This window comes from Bombina bombina, chromosome 4 (genome assembly GCF_027579735.1).
Source record: "Bombina bombina isolate aBomBom1 chromosome 4, aBomBom1.pri, whole genome shotgun sequence".
Taxonomy (NCBI): domain Eukaryota; kingdom Metazoa; phylum Chordata; class Amphibia; order Anura; family Bombinatoridae; genus Bombina; species Bombina bombina.
Genome location: NC_069502.1, coordinates 266,198,035 through 266,224,944, shown reverse-complemented (window position 1 = coordinate 266,224,944; position 26,910 = coordinate 266,198,035). Strand labels below are relative to the sequence as shown.

At 38.5% G+C, this 26,910-nt stretch overlaps 1 protein-coding gene across 1 annotated transcript in view; it reads left to right on the top strand.

The window, feature by feature from the left end:
* Positions 1 to 26,910, top strand: part of ACSL3 (acyl-CoA synthetase long chain family member 3) — a 488,476-nt gene that overhangs the window by 444,496 nt on the left and 17,070 nt on the right. Inside the window, exons 7-12 of the mRNA XM_053709959.1 lie at positions 811 to 934; positions 8,765 to 8,836; positions 9,622 to 9,761; positions 10,933 to 11,105; positions 11,651 to 11,725; positions 13,334 to 13,525. Of these exons, the coding sequence (XP_053565934.1) occupies positions 811 to 934; positions 8,765 to 8,836; positions 9,622 to 9,761; positions 10,933 to 11,105; positions 11,651 to 11,725; positions 13,334 to 13,525 (776 nt within the window). The remainder of the gene's footprint in view (positions 1 to 810; positions 935 to 8,764; positions 8,837 to 9,621; positions 9,762 to 10,932; positions 11,106 to 11,650; positions 11,726 to 13,333; positions 13,526 to 26,910) is intronic.

The following is a 26,910-nucleotide window of genomic DNA, read 5'->3' as shown; positions in this document are numbered from 1 at the left end:
GCCAGACTCTGTTGAATTGCATTTATCAACATTTATTCTGTTTGCCAAAAGTGAAATAATGATTTTGTGGCACGTTGGTGTTTGTTTCCGCAACATCTTTTTATAAAGACGCTCTTCTCAATAATACCAATTTTGGAAATACTCATGAATCCATTTTTAAAGCACGTAATTAACTTATTCTTTTTTTAATCTTCACTGAGATGTTTTTCTTTTAGCATTAACAAAAAGTTTTACTTCACTCAGCTACCTATATATTGTAGATTACAGTTTTTACATAAAATAAAAAACTGCAGCATTAAACCAATATAAAAATCCAAGTCTCCATTGTTCAAAACTGTTTATGCCATTAAAGGAACACAATAAGAAAATGCTCTAAAGCACTATTACTTGCCTGTAACTGTGTGTAATCCTCAAAACGTTACTCACATAGTTAAAATCATCCCCTGAGCTGGAATACATTACAAATTTGAGCTAAATATGATTGGTTACTATGCACATATTCTACTCTGGACATTTTTTTTTAATGTGTTTACCCCAATTGAAGGGGTTAGACCCATGAATTAGAATTTTTTTTATTGAAACTTTGTCCTTATAATAAAATTGTGGGGCCCTTTTGAAAAATGAACATTGTAATCTAGTTTTGTTGGAGGGGGCGGCTGCTTTTATTTTAAGGGAAGAAGCAAAATACAGGTCAAAGTTAATGCACCCAGCAAGCTTTCAACAATTATTAACTACTAAAATGTGATGGTTACAAGATGTTTTGCTGATTGGATTTCGTAAAGTTCACTAAACATTTCTATTCAATTGCAGAGAGACTGACACATACATTGGTTACTTACCCTTGGCCCATGTCTTAGAGCTGAGCGCTGAGCTGGTTTGTTTCTCAAATGGCTGCCGCATTGGATACTCCTCACCTCAGACCCTCTCAGATCAGGTAAGTCTGTCTACTATGTGCTCTAACGTTCGTTCTAATCATGTAATGACTATTTGCAAACAATTCCCTCTTCAAGTGATGGTAAATCTACTAATAAAAAAATCTACCTGTGAAAACTACAATATGAAGTAAACTGAAAATATAGATAGATTCTTGCTTCATAATATATTAAACTTTTTTTAAAAAAATTACTGTGGGTCTCTGCATCCTCCGTCCCTTCAATTTCCTATTCTGAAGTGTAGTGATGTAAAGAGCTCTAATTTCTAATGTGGACATGAGCCACTCTGCTACATTGAAGAAAGTGAGCCGTTCGGCAACACACAAGATTTGGTGAATAGCTGAAAGAACAGAAGTTCATGGGGGACAAGCAGAGTTTATTAAAAGGAATAATGTTATAAATGTAATCAAGGTCTATTAAAAAGTATTTGCACTGTACAGATAGATGATAGTAAATAGCTATTGATATTATTTAGCAGCCAAATTTAATATTTGTAAAACCTACTAAGATGTGGTCCAATGTACAGTATATAGGTTTCTTTGTCCATAGCTAACAAAAGCAATGTCATGTATCTTGGTAAAGGTGTTTCTAATTAAATGCTCATATATAACTATATAGATTTCCTTCTTAATATGAGGAGAGTCCACGGCTTCATTCCTTACTTGTGGGAATTCAGAACCTGGCCACCAGGAGGCGGCAAAGACACCCCAGACAAAGGCTTAAATACCTCCCCCACTTCCTTTACATCCCAGTCATTCTTTGCCTTTCGTCACAGGAGGTTGGCAGAGAAGTGTCAGAAGATATGGAGTAGTTCCTTATGGATGTTATCTACCCTTCGGAATGGGACTGGAGTTTTAAGAAGTCTTGTCAGCCTCTCAGTGAGAGCATTGACGAAAGTTTGGGTCTGGAGATGCAGGGAGAGTCTGACTGCGAAACCATCCAGACTCGTATTAACAGCTCCTAAGCAATCGGTGTTGACGAGTTTCACTGCTTTCATCACTCAAGTCCATGTCAGGAGCGATGCTCTAAGACTGTCAAACTTGAGAGGCTGTGTTTCTGTTCCACGGCATAGATTCCGGTAAGATCGTTTTCATTTTTATACACATATGATAAGGCAAGAAGACAGGGTCACACTGTAACTCCTTTTATCTGTATGGAATCAAGGGTTAATATCTCCGGAAGGGGATTATTCACATAAACTCTTTTATTATGTTTATGCTGCGACATGAGATAAGGCTCAGGCAGATGTAGAACGTACAGGTTTACTTTCATATTTTAGATAAGCTGCACAGTCTGTTAAGCTTGGCGTGCTTTTTTCTATAGCAGGGGCGGTCCTGCATGGCGCACCACTTGACCGGGTGTGGTCACACTGACTTCCTGGTTCCTGATCGTGCAGTTTAAGGAGAGAAATCGTTTTCTCTGTGTGGCCTGGGTCATAGGAGGTGGTGAGTGCCTCAGTCACCTCCTATATGGGGGTATAAAGGTGCCGTTTTAGATTGTTTGTTTATGGTCCGTTTTAGAAGCGCAAGCTATGGAGGACTCTGATACGTTAGAGGGTACACCCTATTAACCTAAGTCTAATACCTGTCTATATTGTGAGGAGGCCACGGTATACCCGCCTGCTCAATTATGTTCCACATGCCTTGATAAGTTGATCATGTCAAGGAAAGTCAATTTGTTTAGTACCACTGAGCCGTCCACCTCTGAGGAGTCTCTGTACCGTGAGGTGCGCACCCTACAGTCATCTCCTTTTACAGCTTCCCATAGCACTCCTGATCCTCCATCTGGAGGGGCCTTTTTACTGCCAGACTTAACTGAACAATTACAAACAGCAGTGTCTGCGGCCTTTAGTGCTTTACCTTGCCCTGCTAAGCGAAAGGTCAAATATTGATATCCTTCCCAGGGGTCATCTACTAGCTTATTGGAATTATCAGATACAAGATTATCAGTTGACGAAGATGCCTCTGATACTTCAGAGAATTCTCTTTCTGGATCGGAATCTGCTGCCTCTAAGCCTTCAGCTGCGGAGAAACCAGAATTTAGATTTAGGATTGAACATTCACGCTTTCTGCTAAACAAAGTTTAGTTTTGGCTACTTTAGAGGTTCCGGAGCCTAAATTGCCTGAGGAACCACAGACTTTCCCGGTTCCCGTAAGGATGGCGAACATTGTTAAGCATGAATGGGAAAGACTTGGTTCATAATTTTCCCCTTCTTACTTTAAAATATTATTCCTAGTTCCGGACTCGCAATTGGAGTTGTGGGGCTCCATCCCCAAGGTGGGTGGCGCCATCTCCACATTTGCTAAACGCACTACTATTCTACTTGAGGATAATTTGTCGTTTAAAGAGCCCATGGATAAGAAGATAGAAACTCTGTTAAGAAACTTAACTCAACATACGGGATATTTGTTTCAACTGGCAGCGGCTGCTGCTGCATTTGCTGGAGTGGCTACCTACTTGTGACTCCTTATCTGAGTTGATCAAGGTGGAGGGTCCCCTCAACGTGATCCAAGAAAGAATCAAGGCCTTAAGGGTGGCTAATTCTTTTATTTGTGATGCAAATATGCAAATGTATTTGCTTGAACGCCAAGGCTTCAGGTTTTTCTCTTCAAGTCCGTAGGGCTCTATGGCTGAAGTCTTGGTCTGCAGACATGACTTAGAAGTCAAGACTTCTTTCTCTTCCATTTAAGGGAAAAATTATTTTTGGTCCAGGCGTGGAATCAATTATCTCCATGGTTACTGAAGGCAAGGGTGCCTTTTTACCGCAGGATAAGAAGAACAAAACGAAGGGACAAGGTCCTAATTTTCGTCCCTTTCGTTCAGATAAATCCCAACGTCAGCAGCCCTCCGCAAAGCCTGAGCAAACCAAGGGAACTTGGAAGCCAGCTCAGTCGTGGAATAAGTCCAAGCAGAACAAGGAGTCTGACGAGTCAAAGTCGGCATGAAGGGGCGGCACCCGGGCCGGCTCTGGATCATGTAGGGGGCAGACTGTCACTATTTTCGGAAGCTCTGTTTTTGGACGTGCAAGACCCGTGGGTCCTGGAGGTAATCACTCAGGGATACAGGATAGGTTTCAAGTCTCATCCACCCAGGGGCACATTCCTCTTGTCAAGCCTGTCTTCAAGGCCAGAGAGGCTTTTCTAAGGTGCATGAGGGACCTTTCCTCACTGGGAGTCATTGTACTGGTTCCTCTGGCAGAAAAAGGTCTGGGGTACTACTCAAACCTTTTTTGTGGTCCTGAAGAAGGAGGGAACTTTTTGCCTGATTCTGGACCCAAAGTGCTTAAAGGGACAGTCTACACCAGAATTTTTATTGTTTTATAAGATATATAATCCCTTTATTACCCATTCCCCAGTTTTGCATAACCAAAACAGTTATAATAATATACTTTTAACCTCTGTGATTATCTTGTATCTAAGCCTCTGCAAACTGCCCCTTTATTTCAGTTCTTTTGACAGACTTACAGTCAAGCCAATCACTGCCTGCTCCCAGATAACTTCACGTGCACTAGCACAGTGTTATCTATATGAAATACGTGAACTAACACCCTCTAGTGGTGAAAAACTGTTCAAATGCATTCTGAAAAGAGGTGGCCTTCAATGTCTAAGAAATTAGCATATGAACCTCCTTTAATTAAGCTCTCAACTAAGAATACCAAGAGAACAAAGCAAAATTGGTGATAAAAGTAAATTGGAAAATTGTTCAAAATTACATGCTCTATCTAAATCATGAAAGTTTATTTTGGACTAGACTGTCCCTTTAAACAAATTCCTATCCGTCCCCTCATTCAAGATGGAGACAATAAGATCCATCCTCCTCTTATTCAGGAAGGACAGTTCATGACCATGATAGATCTGAAGGATGCGGTACCTTCACGTTCCAATACACAAGGAAAACTTGCAAGTTCCTAAGGTTTGCGTTCCTGGACCAGCACTTCCAGTTGATTGCTCTTCCGTTTGGTCTAGCTACTGCTCTAAGAGTTTTTACGAAGGTTCTGGGGCCTCTGCTTGCGGTGGCCAGAACCAGAGGTATAGCAGTAGCGCCATAATTGGACGATATTCTGGTTCATGCACCCATCCTATCAACTGGTCGAGAGAATCGCTCTCCTGGTGGCTCTGTAAAGATCACCTGTCCCAAGGGACATCCTTCTTGAGACCATCCTGGGAGATTGTGACTACCAACGCAAGTCTCTCAAGGTGGGGAGCTGTTTGAGGTGCCAGGAAGGCACAGGGCCGGTGGACTCGAGAGGAGTCTCACCTCCAGATTAACATTTTGTAACTTTGAGCGATCTTCAATGCTCTGAAGGCTTGGCCTCTTCTGGGTTCGTCCCAGTTTATCAGATTCCAATCAGACAACATAACCTCGGTGGCTTACATCAACCAACAGGGGGGAATGAGGAGCTCCCTAGCAATGAGGGAAGTATCTCGGATTCTGGAGTGGGCGGAGGCCTACAACTGCTCGCTGTCATCTATCCACATTCCGGGTGTGGACAACTGGGAAGAGGATTTCCTCAGCAGACAATCCTTTCATCCGGGGGAATGGTCTCTCCATCCGAGGTGTTTTGCAGAGATCTGCAACAGATGGGGATGACGGAGATAAATTTAATGGCATCCTGGTAAGCCGGTTACTCGTCGCATCTATCATAAGGTGTGGAGGACCTACTTATTCTGGTGTGAAGAACGTGGATTTCCCTGGCATAAGGTCAGGGTTTCCAGGATTCTCTCTTCTCCAGGATGGCCTGGAAAAGGGCATTTCTACTAGTTCTCTTAAGGGATAGATTTCGTCCCTGTCTGTTTTACTGCATAAAAGGCTCGCTGAGCTTCCATATGTTCAGTCTTTTGTTCGGGCTCTAACTAGAATCAGGTCGGTGTTTAGATCTATTGCTCCTCCTTGGAGTTTAAATCCTTTTCTTAAAGTGTTGCAGGCTCCATTTCATCCTATGCATGTAATTGACATTAAGTTACTGTCTTAGAAGGTTCTTTTTCTACTGGCTATTGCTTCGGCGCGCAGAGTATCTGAGATTGCTGCCTTGCAATGTGAGCCTCCTTACCTAGTGTTCCATGCTGATAAGGCTGTTCTTCGTACTGGGTTAGGTTTTCTTCCTAAGGTCGTTTCAGATCGCAACATCGACCAGGAGATTATGGTCCCTTCCTTGTGTCCTGATCCTTCTTCGAAGGAATGGTTACTTCATCATTTGGATGTGGTTCGGGCCTTGAAGTTCTATCTTCAGGCTACGAAGGAATTTAGACAGACTTCTTTGTTGTCTATTCTGGGAAGCGTAGGGGACAGAAAGCCTCTTCCACTTCCTTATCTTTTTGGTTAAGGAGCATTGTTTGCTTTAGCATATGAGACAGCAGGCTGTGGTGCCCTCAGAATAGTGTCCGCCTCTCTTTTTACTCTCCCGTTTCATTCAGTATCCTCTAGAGCTTGAGTATATGTTTCCCATAAGTAAGTAAGGAATGGAGCAGTGGACTCTCCTCATATTAAGAAGGAAAACATAAATTATGCTTACCAGATAATTTCCTTTCTTTCTGTATGAGGAGAGTCCACGGCTCCCGCCCGTTTTTCTCCGATAGGCAGACTGAAATTTTTGTTTATTCTTCTGTCACCATTTAAACCCTGATATTTCTCCTACTGTTCCTTGTTCCCTTGGCAGAATGACTGGGATATGAGGGAAGTGGGGTATTTTAGCCTTTGACTGGGGTGTCTTTGCCTCCTCCTGGTGGCCAGGTTCTTAATTCCCACAAGTAAGGAATGAAGCCGTGGACTCTCCTCATAGAGAAGCAAAGGAAATGATCTGGTAAGCATAATTTGTGTTTTTTTATATTCTTATTTGCAAGCCCTGCAAGTGTTAAAAAATGTCGTATAAAGCCATCTTAAAGGCACAGAAAACGGCAAAAATGTTATTGTTTAGAAATATAATAATCCCCAGTTTTTCATTTTACCTCTATAATTACCTTGTATCTAAGACTCTCTAGTCTGCCTCCTTATCTCAGATCTTTTGACAGACATGCATTACCGGCAATTAGTGCAGACCCTTAAATAACTCTGGGAGAGCGCACAATGTTATCTATATGGCACACATGAACAAACAGTACATGTTATTAGCTATTCACAGCTAGACTGGGGATGATGGGGGGCTGCAGGGTTTTAGAAATCCGCCTAGAAGCCTACCTATGTTTAGCTTTTAACATAAGAGAAGACAATTTGATGATAAAAGTAAATTGGAAAGTTGTTTAAAATGACATGCTCTATCTGAATCATGAAAGTTTAATTTGGACTTTGCTGTCCCTTTAAAAAAGTTGGCCACCTATGGTAGAGTAAATTGCATTTTGGGTAAGCAGGCTTTGGTGTTTAACATGACTTTTTAAATGTTTATACTCCTGTTCTAATTTTACTACAGGTACTTGTTTTATTACATAAAACTGTAGCTCACTTTGTCATGTGATCATACAGAGGAAATTTTATTTAGTTGAGTTGGGGAACAAATTATGAATTTACTTTTGTAGTATATCTGTTTACACCAAGAGGTATATTTTGCAGTTTGTATTTTATGTATGTTGGCCTTTTAAATACCTCGAGTGCTGCTCTAGAAAAAAGTTCTTTTAACTTTATGGCTACCACAGGCAGCTCAATTACCTCTGGTTATAATGTGAACTGTATAGTGTTGTTTTAAGGGACATTATATACCAATTTTCATATAACTGCACGTAATAGACACTGCTATAAAGAATAATATGCAGACACTGATCTAAAAATACAGTATTAAACCTTTTAAAAACTTACTTAGAAGCCTTCAATTTAGTACCGTTGACGAGGTTAGAGGGGACTCCCACTGAAAGGGGCTGAGAGTAGACCTCCCCCTCCCCTGCATATAACAGAAGCAATCTGAAGTCTGTATACGTCAGTATACCTCTAAAACTTTAGGGCTTGGTTAGGAGTCTGAAAATCAGCACAATGTTATTTAAAAAAAAAAAAAAAAAAGCAAAACTACATTTTTACAAAAACACCCCCAGATGGGCTATATAAATGGATAATCTACAGAACATTTATGCATAGAAAAATCTAGTGTATAATATCCCTTTAACCTTCCTCAGTGTAAGTAAAGGATGGTAGGAGATTCGTTTGCTATGTTGCATGCCCTTTGCTGTCATCTATTGATCAGATTGAACATTTTTTTAAAGCTTACTGCCTAATGCTGTGTACAGATTAAATGATAAAATCTCTTTACTAGACTGATGGTTCATACATAAACAGAGATGTTTGTTTTCATGGTTCCCTGCTGTTAATCCGGTAATTATTAACCCTTTCGTGACAGGGTTAAAGTGCCTACATCGGAACAACTGTTCCGATGTAGACAAATTGAAACTACGCGATCGTGCATACGATCGCGAGATTTCAATTATTGGATCGCATCTGGGGGGCGTCCCTACAATCCTAGGAACGCCCTCCAGACCGCGATTAAATCCCTGAAGCACAGAAGGCTTCAGGACAGCCGTTAGTTATGACGTTCCATTCCGTCATAACGGCTTTAAAGCCCAGTCTAATTATGACGGAATGGAACGGCATAACGGCTTTAAAAGGTTAAAGAAGGAAAGTTTCTGTGAGCCATTAAATCACACAAATGCACCACAAGGCACATGATTAACAATGAGTCACATGGGCTCTGCTCTTAATCTTATAAACAATATACAAAGACATGACGCAACGCCAGTAGTAGTAGTACATTACTGTCTGTGCAGCTGTTTCATTTATTGCGGTCTGCAATGAAACTTTCATACCTGAAGATGCCATAGGTGTAATAACATATCTATTTCTGGATTTCTTTACAGTCAACTAAAATTAAGAAAGGGAGCAAAGGTGACGCATCAGAACTTCAGCCGACTCTGATGGCAGCTGTCCCTGTAAGTAAAGACAACCCGTTTTCTTACTGTAAATGAGTGAGCTGGCCTGACGTTACTGTTACTCAGTGTTCCCAGCTTCAGCACAGTGTGTGAAGAAAAGCAGGTACAAATATTTACACTGAGTGCCTGAGATGGCAGATCTGTCTGCAGCAGAGACACTGGAAGGGCCCTCTCATTACCCCTTTGAAAGATTTTAGAGGATTGCTTGTTTCAGTCAATGACCGTCAAATAAAATATAGGTGTTAAACGCCATGGCTTCCATAAAGGACTGCAACATATTGCTGTGCAATGATTGGCAGCTATCATTGGCAGCTAGCACTACGTTTTTTTTTCCATGAGAACGGTGAAGTTGACAATATGTGATTTAAATCTGAAACTAAAAGGAAGTGAGCATTTACGCACAGCTATTGTATGTGATAGAATCTCAATTGCTCAAGACTCCCACCTTCAACAAAAAATGTCTTAAGGTTTTTATTTAATATGCACTTGAAATATTTGTAATATCCCTTTAACTTACTCATTGTAAGCCAATATATAGGTACATAACAGAGCTGTTGTGATCACATAAATACTGCTCAAGAAAGTTAGAATCACCCTTATCTTCAATGGTAAAAAGTTTGCACATTATTCATCTTTACTTCTGAGAGCCCCTTGATGCATTTCTTTTCAACCAGACAAAGCATCAGTATATTGGGAACACTCACCAGCAGGCACAGTGCCATTCTATTCCAGTTAGTGCATCATTCTCCTCTGACTCACTGATTAATTTTTTTATTTTTTTTTAGGAAATCATGGACCGAATTTACAAAAACGTCATGAGTAAAGTTGCTACCATGAGCCCGGTACAAAAGGGTCTCTTCTCACTGGCCTACAACTACAAAATGAAGCAGATATCCAGAGGGTACAGCACACCACTCTGTGACAGGTACATCTATCCTCATTGATGTTGTTTCAGCCTTAATCATAAAGAACGTACAAGCCATATAAGTGTGAAATTTTGTGAAATCCTTCACTCTTGCCTTTTTACATTACACATTTATCAGGGCTACCGTCTGATTGAGTAATACAGTAGTTGTGCTTACATTTCATATACATTGAGGGGGTTTTTTTCTTTCTCATTTTTAAACGATGGCAACACATTTTAGTAGGCGCCACAATATATTTATATTCAGAGATTTTGATGGATAAAGCTTTTTGACCTCTTAATACACATCCTAGGGTAATATGATGTCTCTTAGCTTTTAGGTCAATGTTGTCCTTCAGATTTCAAAGTGTAAAAGTGATTGTTATAAACAAACCATTTAACTTAGAAAGCAACATTTTCAATTTAGAAGCATTTTTATCTACAAATGTTTTTTTCAACATGTGCTTAATACACTTACACTTTCAGAAAAGTTAACATTTTAGGTAAAAAGTTTGCTTCCATATTTTTTGACTAGGAAACAACTTTAAAGGGACAGTCTACTTGAAAATTGTATTGTTTTTAAAGATAGATGACCCCTTTACTACCCATTCTCCAGATTTGCACAACCAACATTGTTATACTAATGTACTTTATAACTTTTAAACCTTTATATTTCTGCCCATTTCTAAGCCCCAGCAGTCCGCCTCTTATCTCAGTGCATTTTTTTAGCTTTTCACAACCAGATGATGCTCGTTCATGTGTGCCATATAGATAATTGTGCTCACTCCTGTGGAGTTACTTATAAGACAGCACTAATTGGCTAAGATGCATGCCCCTTTAATACCATGAGCAATGGCCTCTTAAAGCATTTCTGCATTTCCTTTTTGACAGTGTTTAGAAGAATGTGATCATTTTAGCTTTATTGAAATTTTATTAACTGTATTAAACCATTTTTTGTGACTTAAAACGTTTTGAATGTGGGCCAAATGATTCTCTGAGATCAGCATGTGCGATTCTCCTGACTTGGGGAATGGAGACTGAGAACAGGAAGTGAAGTTGAAAATAATATTGCAGGATAACAAAAAAGAAATGCTGATCATGTTACTTGGCTTTTTGAACTTGTTCTATTGAGAAACGGATGCACTATATAGGAAAGTAAAACACAATTTATTTTACTTTGCCTTTTGTTTAGGATTGTTTTTAGGAAAGTTAGAAAACTTCTGGGCGGGAAGATGCGAGTTCTTCTTTCTGGGGGTGCTCCACTTTCAGCTGCAACCCAGCGTTTTATGAACATCTGTTTCTGCTGTCCTGTTGGTCAGGGTTATGGCCTAACGGAAACCTGCGGAGCTGGGACTATTACAGAAAGTGAGTACTTGCCAAGATCAATTACTCTTTAGCAACTTGTGTGTAGATAGGAACATCTATTTTTTAACTCTTTATGGCACTGCATACTTTGAAGATGGTGTAAATACATTAACTACATTTAGTGTAATTTTTTTTTGTAAGTGGATTTACTGTACAAAAGCCATATGCTTGTGTATTCTATACAATAAACAGTTTTTGTCCTGTTATGAACTTCCTGTTCTTGGAAATAACCATATTTCAATTAAGTTTCTAGGGGGCTCCATGTATATTTTGTGTGTATATATACAGTTATGTGAGGGGGGGTGTTCCCTAGCGGGTCAATGCACTCATTTGTAAGATGATGTATATATCTGTTACGAAGATAAATATTTCTGCCTACACAACAAAATTGCATCAAGCTCTCACGCAACACTTTCACAGCAGTTACTCGTGTTTTAATAGTTGTGCACGGATGATAACTTTGTATTAGTCACTATAAAAGTAAATATTATTTCAACAATAATCACCTTTCTAAAATTCAGACTTGACAAAACTTTATCTTGCAGTGTTTGATTACAGCACAGGCAGGGTTGGAGCTCCTTTGATCTGTTGTGAGATAAAACTGAAAAACTGGGAAGAAGGTATGTAGTGTCACTTTTTTAATTTAAATTTTATACAAAATGTAAAAAATATGAACCATTGCTTTATAAATTCACATGGTGCACTGTGATCCAATAAAAGTAAAATCTTAGGAGCTGTAGCTATATGGCTGCCAGATTATTAGATATTTTTTTTCAAGCCCTTCTATATGTCTAGCTTGTTCTATGAAGAACTCCAGAAGGAATTAAATGTCATGTGTTTAGCATGTCAGAAATATATTTTTGTTCATCCAAGCCATCTTGATAAATAGTCAACACAGTAGTAATGTTTGCATATTTTTTTGAGCAAAAAGAGACTGCGCCTAGGCTGGTAGCTAGCCATAGAACAAGCTATTATGCTGTTTGTTCCCAGGTTGAGCGCTTCTCTCCTTGTGTATGCAAATTATTACCTTGAGGGAAATCTCCCTAAGGATGATACGGGAAACCAGACATGGAGCCATTGTTCAGTGTGCCTAGAGGCATATGGCTGGTTTCTCGTTCAGAGAGGAATTGCCTGGTATTTTGGGACTAGGCTTATACTGTTTAGTCAGGACCAGACTGATATACTTCAGGAAGTTCTCGATGAAAGGCAAATAAAGAACAAAAAGACTGCTCTTAGAGTGGTAACTAGCCATAGAACATTATGCTAATGGAGGTTCCCAGGTTGAGCACTTCTCTCTTTTTGTATATGCAAAGTAGTAATGTGTTCATGTAACAACTTCATAGCTAGGAACATGCACATGACAAAGTCTCTTCATATTCACAAGAAAAACAGAACAGTGCTGGATATCCTCCCTTTTAATGTATTAATCTCTCTTCTCAAGGGAACTCTCCCTTCTCATTATGTTGCCAAAGTACCAATTTTAAACGTATTACTGTTCTTATTTTACCACCATTAAGAGCAACTCATCTCAGCATAAATCCTTTTGTTGCTTACTCAAAATTCAGTTTAATAACTCATATTTCTGTCAGTATGGTGTCAGTTTGGTAGCTAATTGCTGCTTTTTTAAGCTTACTAAATAATTGCATGTAACATTAAGCAGGGTGAACATTGTGTGCTTTCCTGTTGTGTACAAACGGAGTACAAAAATTGAGCTCATGTGGATTGTTTCTAAACATAAGACTGTTTACTACACTTTTTCATTAAAGGGATACTAAACCCATTTTTTTTTCTTTCATCATTCAGATAGAGCATTATATTTTAAGCAGTTTTCTAATTTACTCCTATTATCAATTTTTCTTCGTTCTCGCTATTTTTATTTGAAAAATAAGGCATCTAAGCTATGAAGCAAGCCAATTTTTGGTTTAGAACCTGGACAGCACTTGTTTATTGGTGCCTGACATTTAGCCACCAATCAGCAAGATAATGAAGAAAAAAATGATAATAGGAGTAAATTAGAAAGTTGCTTAACATTGCATGCTCTATCTGAATCATGAAAGAAAAAAATTGGATTCAGTGTCCCTTTAACTTACAACGCATACTTCATTATAATGAAATAGATTTAACAATTTCAGGACCACAACCACCAGCCATGTCTATGCCATTATTAGAGACTGTTTTATTGCAATTTCTATGAGCTGACAAATTAACCAATGTACTTTTTTTTCTAGGCAGCTACTTCAACACCGACAAGCCATTCCCAAGAGGAGAGATTATTATTGGTGGCTCCAATGTGACCATGGGATACTACAAAAATGAAATGAAGACCAAAGAGGATTTCTTTGTGGATGAAAATGGTCAACGCTGGTTCTGCACTGGTGACATAGGAGAGTTTCACTCTGATGGTTGCTTGAAAATTATTGGTGAGTTGTCTTTTGTAACAAAGCAGTTTTTTTTCTACTTCATTAGGATAGGCAACAATTATTTTTCTACTTATTGTATGGCCAGCAAACATTTTTAGTGCACTCTAGATATCTTTTTAATCTAGAGGTCAACTTTCAGGAAATGTAATTTGACTTTCATCAGCTCAAGAGGAATGTTTGGACAATATTATGCTTAATCCATTAGCCCCTTGCCATCAGTATCTTTATCCATGTTTGATTTATATTAAAGATTTAAGGTTGCTTTCACCTGTACTTGTAGTTATTCAACTAACTGTTCTGCTTTGTGGTTGCAGTTTTTGTTCATTTGCAGTCTAGATTCCCACATAACCTTTAATCATCTGTGTTTGCACATACACATTTCTTTCATGTAATAGGCAAGAGTCCATGAGCTAGTGACGTATGGGATATACAATCCTACCAGGAGGGGCAAAGTTTACCAAACCTCAAAATGCCTATAAATACACCCCTCACCACACCCACAATTCAGTTTTACAAACTTTTCCTCCTATGGAGGTGGTGAAGTAAGTTTGTGCTAAGATTTCTACGTTGACATTTGCTTCTCAGCATTTTGAAGCCTGATTCCTCTCAGAGTACAGTGAATGTCAGAGGGATGTGAAGGGAATATCATCTATTGAATACAATGGTCATCCTAACGGGGATCTATTTCATAGGTTCTCTGTTATCGGTCGTAGAGATTCATCTCCTACCTTCCTTTTCAGATCGACGATATACTCTTATATACCATTACCTCTGCTGATTCTCACTTCAGTACTGGTTTGGCTATTTACTTTATGTAAATGAGTGTCTTTTGGTAAGTATGTTTTCCTTTATTTAAGACACTCTCAGCTATGGTTTGGCACTTTTTATGTAAAGTTCTAAATATATGTTTGTACTTATATTTGCCATGATTCAGGTTTATCAGTATATTTCCTTTTTTGCAGACTGTCAGTTTCATATTTGGGAAATGCATTAAAAAAAAATTTTTTACCTGAGGTTTTCAATTGATTCTTTTTCTAAATTGCGGGCTGTATTCGGCTCGCGTGAGCGCAAAATGCTAAAATTTATTGCGTCATTCTTGGCGCAAGACATTTTTGGCACGAGAATTAGTTTTTTTTACGCAAATTCGGCATTTCCGGCGTCTTAGTTGACGCAGAGTCTTTTCACAAGGTTGCGTTATCTATGACGCTCATGTTTGTTGCGGACGTTTTTGGTGCCAAAAAATATTTTCAGTTGTGGGCCTCATACTTGGCGCCAAACTGTTTGTCATTATTTAAGACTTCATTTCCTTTTGCCTCTGGTCCTTTTTTTTCTTTGTCAGAGGCCTATTCTGTTTGCATTTTTTCCCATTCTTGAAACTGTCATATAAGGAAATAGATAATTTTGCTTTAGATGTTGTTTTTTCTCTTACAATATTGCAAGATGTCTCAATCTGATCCTGTTTCAGAATCTACTACTGGAATCCTGCTGACTGATATCGGTTCTACCAAAGCTAAGTGCATTTGTTGTAACTGTTCCTCCGGCTGTAGTTTGTAATAGTTGTCATGATAAACTTTTACATGCAGAGAATATTTCCATCAGTAGTGTTGCATTACCTGTTGTTGGTCCACAAACATCTAATGTTCAGGATATTCCTGTCAATTTGAGAGAATTTATTTCTGATTCCATTGCATTCTTGATACTAAAATTAGTAAACGTTTAAATTCGGTTTATAAACCTCATGTTATTCCAGAGGTTTTTCCAGTTCCTGATGCCATTTCAGATATGATTTCAAAGGAATGGAATAGACTGGGTGGTACTTTTACTCCTCCTTCAAGGTTTAAAAAGTTGTATCCTTTGCCTACTGATAGATTGAAGTTTTGGGAAAAGATCCCCAAAGTTGATAGGGCCATCTCTACTCTTGCCAAGCGTACTACTATTCCTACGGAAGACAGTACTTCTTTTAAAGATCCTTTAGGTAGGAAACTTGAATCCTATCCTAACTGATGTTGCAGCTGCTTCAACTTTTTGGTTGGTAACTTTAGCGCAACAAGTATCAGACCATAATATGTATAGCATTGTTAAGTTAATTCAACATGCTAATAATTTTGTTTGTGATGCCATTTTTGATATCATCAGAATTGATGTTAGATATGTCTCTAGCTATTTTAGCTAGAAGAGCTTTATGGCTTAAATCTTGGAATGCTGATATGACTTCTAAATCGACGTTGCTATCTCTCTCTTTCCAAGGTAATAAATTATTTATTTGGTTCTCAGTTGAATTCTATAATTTCAACTGTTACTGGGGGAAAGGGGGCTTTTTTACCTCAGGATAAAAAATCTAAGGGTAAATTTAAAGCTTCTAACCGTTTTCTTTCCTTTCGACAAAATAAGGAACAGAAACCTAATCCTTCCCCTAAAGAATCTGTTTCCAATTGGAAGCCTTCCTCAGTCTGGAATAGCCATTTAAGAGATCTAAACCAGCCCCCAAGTCTGCATGAAGGTGCAGCCCTCATTCCAGCTCAGCTGGTAGGGGGCAGACTAAAATGTTTCAAAGATGTTTGGATAAATACAGTCCAAAATCATTGGATTCAGAACATTGTCTCTCAGGGGTACAGAATAGGTTTCAGAGTACGACCACCTGTGAGAAGTTTCTCTCACACATTCCAGTGAACCCCGAGAAAGCACAGGCTTTCCTGAAGTGTGTTTCAGACTTGGAGTCTTCTGTGGTAATCGTGCCGGTTCCTTTTCAGGAACAGGGTCTGGGGTTTTATTCAAATCTGTTCATTGTCCCAAAGAAAGAAAATTCATTCAGACCAGTTCTGGATCTAAAAATCTTGAATTGTTATGTAAGAATACCAACATTCAAAATGGTAACTATAAGCACTATTCTGCCTTTTGTTCAGCAAGGGCATTATATGTCCACAATAGACTTACAGGATGCATATCTTCATATTCCGATTCATCCAGATCACTATCAGTTCCTGAGATTTTCTTTTCTAGACAAGCATTGCCAATTTGTTGCTCTTCCTTTTGGCCTAGCAACAGCTCCAAGGATCTTTTCAAAGGTTCTCAGTGCCCTTCTCTCTGTAATCAGAGAGCGGGGTATTGCAGTGTTTCCTTCTTTGGACGATATCTTGGTACTAGCTCAGTCTTTACGTTCTGCAGAATCTCACACAAATCAACTAGTGTTGTTTCTTCAAAGACATGGTTGGAGGATCAATTTACCAAAAAGTTCTTTGATTCCTCAGACAAGGGTAACCTTTTTAGGTTTCCAGATAGATTCAGTATCCATGACTTTGTCTCTAACAGACAAGAGACGTTTGAAGTTGGTTGCAGCCTGTCAGAACCTTCAGTCTTAGTCATTCCCTTCAGTAGCTATGTGCATGGAGGTTTTAGGTCTCGTGACTGCAGCATCGGACGCGATCCCCTTTGCTCATTTTCACATGAGCCCTCTTCAGCATTGTATGCTGAACCAATGGTGCAGAGATTATACAAGGATATCACAATTAATATCCTTAAATCCCAATGTTCGACTATCTCTGACTTGGTGGTTAGATCACCATCGTATAGTTCAAGGGGCCTCTTTCGTTTGTCCAACCTGGACCGTGATCACAACAGATGCGAGTCTTTCAGGTTGGGGAGCTGTCTGGGGATCTCTGACAGCACAAGGGGTTTGGAAATCTAAAGAGGCGAGATTACCAATCAATATTTTGGAACTCTGTGCGATTTTCAGGACTCTTCAGATTTGGTCTCTCTTGAAGAGAGAACCATTCATTTGTTTTCAGACAGACACTATCACAACTGTGGCATATGTCAATCATCAGGGTGGGACTCACAGTCCCCAAGCTATGAAAGAAGTATCTTGGATACTTGCCTGGACAGAATCCAGCTCCTATCTAATTTCTGCGGTCCATATCCCAGGTATAGACAATTGGGAAGCTGATTATCTCAGTCGTCAGACTTTACATCCGGGAGAGTGGTCTCTTAACCCAGATGTGTTTTTTCAAATTGTTCAGGCTTCCAGAAATAGATCTGATGGCATCTCATCTAAACAAGAGACTTCCCAGGTACCGGTCCAGGGATCCTTGGGCAGAGGCAGTGGATGCATTGACTCTTCCTTGGAGTTAACAACCTGCCTATATTTTTCCGCCTCTAGTTCTTCTTCCAAGAGTGATTTCCAAAATCATCATGGAGCAATCGTTTGTGCTGCTGGTGGCTCCAGCATGGCCACACAGGTTTTGGTATGTGGATCTTGTTCGGATGTCCAGTTGCCAATCTTGGCCACTTCCGTTAAGACCAGACCTATCTCAAGGTCCGTTTTTCCATCAGGATCTCAAATCATTAAATTTGAAGGTATGGAAATTGAACGCTTAGTGCTTAGTCATAGAGGCTTCTCTGACTCGGTAATTAAAACTATGTTGCAGGCTTGTAAATCTGTTTCTAGAAAGATTTATTATCGAGTTTGGAAGACCTACATTTCATGGTGTTCTCATAAATTTACATGGCATTCTTTTAGAATTCCTAGAATTTTACAGTTTCTTCAGGATGGTTTGGATAAGGGTTTGTCTGCAAGTTCTTTGAAAGGACAAATTTCTGCTCTTTCTGTCTTATTCCACAGAAAAGTTGCTAAACTTCCTGATATTCATTGTTTTGTACAGGCGTTGGTCTGTATCAAGCCTGTCATTAAATCAATCTCTCCTCCCTGGAGTCTTAATTTGGTTTTAAAGGCTTTACAGGCTCCTCCGTTTGAGCCTATGCATTCTTTGGACATTAAATTGCTTTCTTGGAAAGTGTTGTTCCTTTTGGCCATCTCTTCTGCTAGAAGAGTTTCTGAATTATCTGCTCTTTCTTGTGAGTCTCCTTTTCTGATTTTTCATCAGGATAAGGCGGTTTTGCGGACTTAATTTAAATTCCTACCTAAAGTGGTGAATTCCAACAATATTAGTAGAGAAATTGTTGTCCCTTCCTTGTGTCCTAATCCTAAGAATTCTTTGGAAATATCCTTACATTCTTTGGATGTGGTGAGAGCTTTGAAATATTATGTTGAAGCTACTAAAGATTTCAGGAAGACTTCTAGTCTATTTGTTATCTTTTCTGGTTCTAGGAAAGGTCAAAAGGCTTCTGCTGTTTCCTTGGCTTTGTGGTTAAAGCTTTTGATTCATCACGCTTATTTGGAGTCTGGTAAATCCCTGCCTCAGAGGATTACGGCTCATTCTACTAGGTCTGTTTCCACTTCCTGGGCTTTTAAGAATGAAGCTTCAGTTGATCAGATTTGCAAAGCAGCAACTTGGTCTTCTTTGCATACATTTACTAAATTCTACCATTTTGATGTTTTTTCTTCTTCAGAAGCAGTTTTTGGTAGAAAAGTTCTTCAGGCAGCTGCTTCAGTTTGATTCTTATGCTTATAATTTCAGTTTTTTTCTTTATAAGATTAAAACGTATGATTTGGGTTGTGGATTAATTTTTTTCAGCGGCATTGGCTGTCTTTATTTTTATCCCTCCCTCTCTAGAGACTCTTGCGTGGAGTTCCACATCTTGGGTATTTGCTATCCCATACGTCACTAGCTCATGGACTCTTGCCACTTACATGAAAGAAAACATAATTTATGTAAGAATTTACCTGATACATTCATTTCTTTCGTATTTGCAAGAATCCATGAGGCCCACCCTTTTTATGGTGGTTATGATTTTTTGTATAAAGCACAATTATTCCAATTACTTTGTTGATGCTTTTTTACACCTTTCTTTATCCCACCCACTACTTGGCTATTCGTTAAACTGAATTGTTGGTGTGGTGGGGGGTGTATTTATAGGCATTTGGAGGTTTGGGAAACTTTGCCCCTCCTGGTAGGATTGTATATCCCATACGTCACTAGCTCATGGACTCTTGCCAATATGAGAGAAATGAATTTATCAGGTAAATTCTTACATAAATTATGTTTTTATATATAAAAATTTAAGGGAGCCTTTTATAGCTACAGCTTCTTCTGTCCATCTCTTTTCTTAGAACACCACCATTGAGGCGAAGCATTTCAGTGAATAAAGAAAGAGTCGAAAATAATCCCACTACTTCATGGGAGTTTAGTTCTTCAGTTGCTTTAACAGCATAAGTTATTAATCTTCAAGACAATTTTTTTTTTTTTGTGGCCTTATTCATAGTTAGAACTCTGTGTTCATCTTTGTGTAATTTGATATTATTGTGAAACAGATTATAGGACAAGATCTTTCTTTCTTCTGCTGGTTCTCAGAATATTAATTGTAAGATTGTGGTTGTTTCATATTTTCATATCTAAGGACTGAACAACATCCTCTTTCACTGGCTGATGTTGTCATAGCTGTTAACTACTTCTGTCTGAATGACAACTACTTCTGTCTGGATGACTAAGTGTTGTCATCTGATATTGTCCACTGATTCCTTGTCCTCTAGTAGAATGAGGGCGTTACCTGTTTGTCAATGTGGCTGCTGACAGAGGCTCTTTCTCGTTGTTTGTGGTGCATGGGAGCTCTTTTGGACTCTTCTTTAAACAAGAGAAATCTACATTTTCAAATGAGGAGTTTAATGTCCCTTTTAGATTAAAGTTATCACTTTAAAAATGTCAATTGCCTTCAGCACCAGCTACCCTGTATTTTGACTTAAGAGGAGGGAACTTTCATTAAGCCCTTTTCTTCCTCTCTTGACCTAGTGGGGAAAAAGGTCCACTCATTTGAAAGAGAAGCTTCTTTTCAATGATGGTGTGGATGTGCCTCTAATCACTTGCCCCCTATAAAACACCCCTTCAAAGTGTAAAAGCCCATTTTGGAAAGAAACGCGTGCTACAAGAAGTATAAAATGCAGAACTTTAGCAGCTTAATTCTGTAATGAGTTAAAATAAGGGAATGACTTTAAAGAGAGCTGCAGGTACAGGAGGAAATACAATAGTATGGTAAGTAATGACCATGATACTGTAGTTGTGCACAGCAGTTTAATGTCCCTTTTAAGAGACCATGATTCATACCAATAAATCTCTTATTCTTTGTATTGTAATATGAAGCCCTGCCCATTAGTAATGCTTCATCCCCTAGAGTATATTTGACATAATTAACCAGACATGAACTTATTTTAAGAGTACTGCCCAGGACATGGGATGTTATCCTAGTCCAGTCTGAAAGAAGGCAATGGAGATTCTCCTCATATAGCAAAACACTTCTCTTTATTGCATGACAGGATCAGACATAAACATGACGTTTCTGGGCAATTCCTCTTAATCATCACATGATTAAGGGGCATCGCCCCGAAACGTTGTGTTTGTCTGATCCTGTCATGCAATGAAGAGAAGTTTTTTGCTATATGAGGAGAATCTCCATTGCCTTCTTTCTGACATTATCTATGAGCTTGGCAGTAGCTCTAGGAGTCTTTTCCTTATTGGGAGTATTGAGTGCTGGACGCCACTTCTCTATCTACCTAGTCAAGTCTGTCAGTGTACTGTTTCAGGTTTTCTATGCTTTTTCTGTGAAAGGCATATCATCAGAAATGCAGGAATCAGAGTGTTAGAGGCCATAAATAATGCTTTGAAGGCTGCTAAGCTTATTGCAAGAAGAGACACAACCCTACGTAAAGCTTTAATAAAACATCCTTGTCCTCCTGTTTAACAAGTATACGCCTAGATTATGAGTTGTGCGTTAGGGTAAAAAAGCAGTGTTAAGAGGTCCTAATGCTGCTTTTTTTATGCCCGCTGTTATTAAGAGTATTGAAGGTTTAGGGTCACCGCACACTTCTTTGGCCTTACCGCAAAACGACTTACGTAAACTTTGTAAAGTCTTTTTTCTATGGGACTTCCATAGCGCCGGTATTACGAGTCTGTCCTGGGAGGCCAAAAAGTGAGCGGTACACCATACCCTGTCGAGAGTCCTAACGCATTTAAAAGTCAGTAGTTAAGAGTTTTATGGTATAACACCGTAGCATAAAACTCATAACTAAAGTGCTAAAAAGTACACTAACACCCATAAACTACCTATTAACCCCTAAACCGAGGTCCTCCTGCATTGCAAACACTATAATAAAAATTTTAACCCCTAATCTGCCGCTCCAGACACCGCTGCCACCTACATTATATGTATTAACCCTTAATCTGCTGCCCCAACATTGCAGACACCTACATTATTAACCCCTTATCTGCTGCCCCAACCTACCTACATTTATTAACACCTAATCTGCCGCCCCCAACGTCGCCGCCACTATATTAGTTATTAACCCCTAAACCTAAGTCTAAGCCTAACCCTAACACCCCCTAACTTAAATACTGTATAATTACAATAAATCTAAATAAAATTACTATCATTAACTAAATTATTCCTATTTAAAACTAAATACTTACCTATAAAATAAACCCTAAGTTAGCTACAATATAACTAATAGTTACATTGTAGCTATCTTAGAGTTTATTTTTATTTTACAGGCAAGTTTGTATTTATTTTAACTAGGTAGAATAGTTATTAAATAGTTATTAACTGTTTACTAACTACCTAGCTAAAATAAATACAAATTTACCTGTAAATTAAAACCTAACCTAAGTTACAATAACACAATAAACTAAATTAACAATTACCTAAATTAAATTAGCTAAAGTACAAAAAAAACCCACTAAATTACAGATATTTAAACTAATTACACCTAATCTAATAGCCCTATTAAAATAAAAAAAAGCCCCCCCCCCAAAAAAAAAAAAAAACCTAGCCTAAACTACCAATAGCCCTTAAAAGGGCCTTTTGCGGGGCATTGCCCCAAAGTAATCAACTCTTTTACCTTTAAAAAAAAAAATACAAACAACCCCCCAACAGTAAAACTCACCACCCACACAACTAACCCCCCAAATAAAATACTATCTAAAAAAACCTAAGCTCCCCATTGCCCTGTAAAGGGCATTTGGATGGGCATTGCCCTTAAAAGGACAGTTGGCTCTTTTGCAGTCCCAAAGTCCCTAACCTAAAAATAACACCCTTAAAAAACCTAACACTAACCCCCTGAAGATCGACTTACCGGGAGAAGTCTTCATTCAAGCCAGGCCGAAGTCCTCAACGAAGCCCAGAGAAGTCTTCATCCAAGCTGGGGGCAGAAGTCTTCATCCAGACGGCGCGGAGCGGGTCTATCTTCAAGACATCCGACGCGGAGCATCCTCTTCATCCGACGACTAAAGCTGAGGGAAGTTACCTTTAAGTGACGTCATCCAAGATGGCGTCCCTTAGATTCAGATTGGCTGATAGAATTCTATCAGCCAATCGTAATTAAGGTAGAATAAAATCCTATTGGCTGATCCAGTCAGCCAATAGGATTGAAGTTCAATCCTATTGGCTGATCCAGTCAGCCAATAGGATTGAAGTTCAATCCTATTGGCTGATAGAATTCTATCAGCCAATCGGAATCTAAGGGACGCCATCTTGGATGACGTCACTTAAAGGTACCTTCATTCAGCTTTAGTCGTTGGAAGAAGAGGATGCTCAGCGTCGGATGTCTTGAAGATGGACCCGCGCCGTTTGGATGAAGACTTCTCTCGGTAAGTCGATCTTCAGGGGGTTAGTGTTAGGTTTTTTTAAGGGTGTATTGGGTGGGTTTTATTTTTAGGGTAGGGACTTTGGGCCCGCAAAAGAGCTAAATGCCCTTTTAAGGGCAATGTCCATTCAAATGCCCTTTTCAGGGCAATGGGGAGCTTAGTTTTTTTTAGATAGTATTTTATTTGGTGGGGTGGGTGTTGGGGGGTTGTTTGTATTTTTTTTTACAGGTAAAAGAGCTGATTACTTTGGGGCAATGCCCCGCAAAAGGCCCTTTTAACCCTTTCGAGTCTGGACTAAAGTGCCTACATCGGAACAACTGTTCCGATGTAGACAAATTGAAACCACACGATCGGGAGATTTCAATTATTGGATCGCGTCTGGGGGGCGTCCCTACAACCCTAGGAATGCCCCCAAGACCGCGATCAAGTCCTGACTGCACAGAAGGCTTCAGGACAGCCGTTAGTTATGATGTTCTATTCCATCATATCGGCTTTAAAGCCCAGTCTAATTATGATGGAATAGAACGTAGTAGTTTAGTTTAGGCTAGGGTTTTTTTATTTTGGGGGGGCTTTTTTTATTTTAATAGGTCTATTAGATTAGGTGTAATTGGTTTGAATATCTGTAATTTGTTTATTATTTTCTGTAATTTAGTGGGGGGTTTTTGTACTTTAGCTAATTTAATTTAGGTAATTGTTGTTAATTTAGTTAATTTATTTAATTATAGTGTAGTGTTAGGTGTTATTGTAACTTAGGTTAGGTTTTATTTTACAGGTACTTTTGTATTTATTTGCGCTAGGTAGTTATTAAATAGTTAATAACTATTTAATAACTATTCTACCTAGTTAGAATAAATACAAACGTGCCTGTAAAATAAAAATAAACCCTAAGCTAGCTACAATGTAACTATTAGTTATATTGTAGCTAGCTTAGCGTTTATTTTATAGATAAGTATTTAGTTTTAAATTGGAATAATTTAGTTAATGATGGTAATTTTATTTAGATTTATTGTAATTATATTTAAGTTAGAAGGGGGTTAGGGTTAGACTTAGGTTTAGGGGTTAATAACTTTAATATAGTGGCGGCGACGTTGGGGGCGGCAGATTAGGGGTTAATAAATTTAATGTAGGTGTCGGCGATGTTGGGGGCAGCAGATTAGGGGTTAATAATTATAATGTAGGTGGCGGCGATGTCGGCCGCGGCATATTAGGGGTTAATAAGTGTAAGATTAGGGGTGTTTAGACTCGGGGTTCATGTTAGGGTGTTAGGTGTAGACATAACTTTTATTTCCCCATACGAATCAATGGGGCTGCGTTAGTGAGTTTTACGCTGCTTTTTTGCAGGTGTTAGACTTTTTTTCAGCCGGCTCTCCCCATTGATTCCTATGGGGAAAACGTGCACAAGCACGTACAACCAGCTCACCGCTGACTTAAGCAGCGCTGGTATTGGAGTGCGGTAATGAGCAATATTTTGCTCAACGCTCACTTCTTGTCTTTTGACGGGTTTCTGAAAACTCGTAATACCAGCTCTGCATGTAAGTGAGCGGTGAGACAAAACTGCTCGTTAGCACCGCACAGCCTCTAATGCAAAACTCGTAATCTAGGCCATAGTTTCCTAGGCAGAATACCAAATAGTCTTCACCAATTCCATTTGCTTAACATTTGATGGTATGCCATTAAGAGTTTCCACGGGTTGAGTGATCACTAAGCCAAGTCAGTTGCCAATTTCATTGTACACTTCCATGGATTTTTTTTTTATATAAACTGGTCAACTTTAATGTAACTTACACTGACCTTCTGTTTTGGTTCACTATTGTGTATAGTGCTTCAAACTTAGAAGTGCTTTTTCTTTTAATGATAGTGCATGTTTACTCGCCTTATGGACAGTAACTCATACATTATCTAAAGATCCAACTTTTATTCGGTCATGGAAACTGCTATTTAATACATTCATAATCCTCATCACATTACTCCGACTAGGAAAGACTGGAAAATGGATTACACACACACATATACATGTGTGTATGTATATATATATATATATATATATATATATATATATATATATATATATATATATATATATATATACATACACACACACATATATATATATATATATATATATATATATATATATATATATATATATATATATATATATATATATACACATACACACACACTCTCACACACACACACACTTACACACACTTACACACACACATTCACACACACACACACACACACATTCTCACTCACACACATTCACACACACATTCTCACACACACACACACATTCACTCACACACACACATTCACTCACATTCACACACACACACATTCTCGCTCACACACATTCTCACACACACACATTCTCATTCACACACATTCACACACACACACACAGGCTGGACTGGGTACACATCCCATGACCCTGCAACATGCTCAGCCCTGGGTGCTCACCGGCACTCACAGGAAGCTGTGCTGTCCCCAGAGTCACAGGCAGGTAACCCCAGACAGGTCTGGGTGCAAGAACCATAGGGAAAATTGCAAAACAAATTAATACAACACACAGAGAAAGTCCAACACTCACAAGCTCTCAGCTAAGATTAAAAGCAAAAATGGAAGGGTTAGTTACCGCATATGGCCAAATGGGACAAGCCCAGGTACCATGTCAAGGTCCCTTCCAAAATCTGGGACCCTAAAACAGCCACACAATGCAAGCTCTCAATCCAACAAACTGGAAACAAGTGAAGGATGCACAGAGAAAGTTCAGCACTCACAAGCTCTCAGCTAAGATTGAAAACAAAAAAAAATTATTTTAATTTTAGCTGAGAGTTTGTAAGTGAGTGCTGGACTTTTTCTGTGTTATATATATATATATATATATATATATATATATATATATATATATATATATATATATATATATATATATATATATATATATATACCCGGTATATATATATATATATATATATATATATATATACATATTATATATGTAATATATATTGTTAGTATATTACAAGTTATGTAATACAATCAGTACATTTTTAAATTTACGCTTGAGAAAAACATAAATAAATTTCCCCTACCACTCTGAAGAATACCCACCATTATATTAAACTATGCTCGAAACGCACTTATATTCTCCTGTTTTATCTAGTCCCCAAAAAAAAGTAATTCCACTGGTTTCAGAAAAGCACAGCACATAGTCTCTCTGAGAAACAGCAAGGCTGTGCATGATTCCTAGATCTAAAATGTCACCTTTTGCCTACAGTTAAGCTCTGCAAGTTAGTTATGTAACTGTCTGAACGAACAACATGTTTACTTCTACTTGAGATCCTTACAAACCACTTTCTTTAAGGTCAGAAAGAGAACTCTCACTCACTCTCTCACACACACACATATATATGTGTTGTTGTTGATAATGATAATAATAATATTATTATTTATTATTTTTTCCGGTCTGTTAGGTATGAGATCCCATGGTAAACTGTTTAAATGTTGTAGCTGTTGTCTAAGAATTTCACTTGATTTGTCATGTTTTTCTGAGTGATACTAAAAAGATCAAACAAGATCAAATCACTGTGATGCGTATTGCAGCCACCAGCATCTTTTGATTTTAACATTATGCTAGTTAACTTTAGATGTGCTTATCTACTTTTGGTCCCACAACGTTTTACATTCCTGCAAATAACCAGGCCCTTAGGTATAAAAATATCATCCTGGTTGAAAAGCATATGCATAATAATACAGCAAATAGGAAAGTATTTCAATGTGGTCCTTCCTTGGGCTTTTCAGATTATTTTTGAGAAAGTTCACTACTAAGTCTACTGTTCAATTTGTTGATGC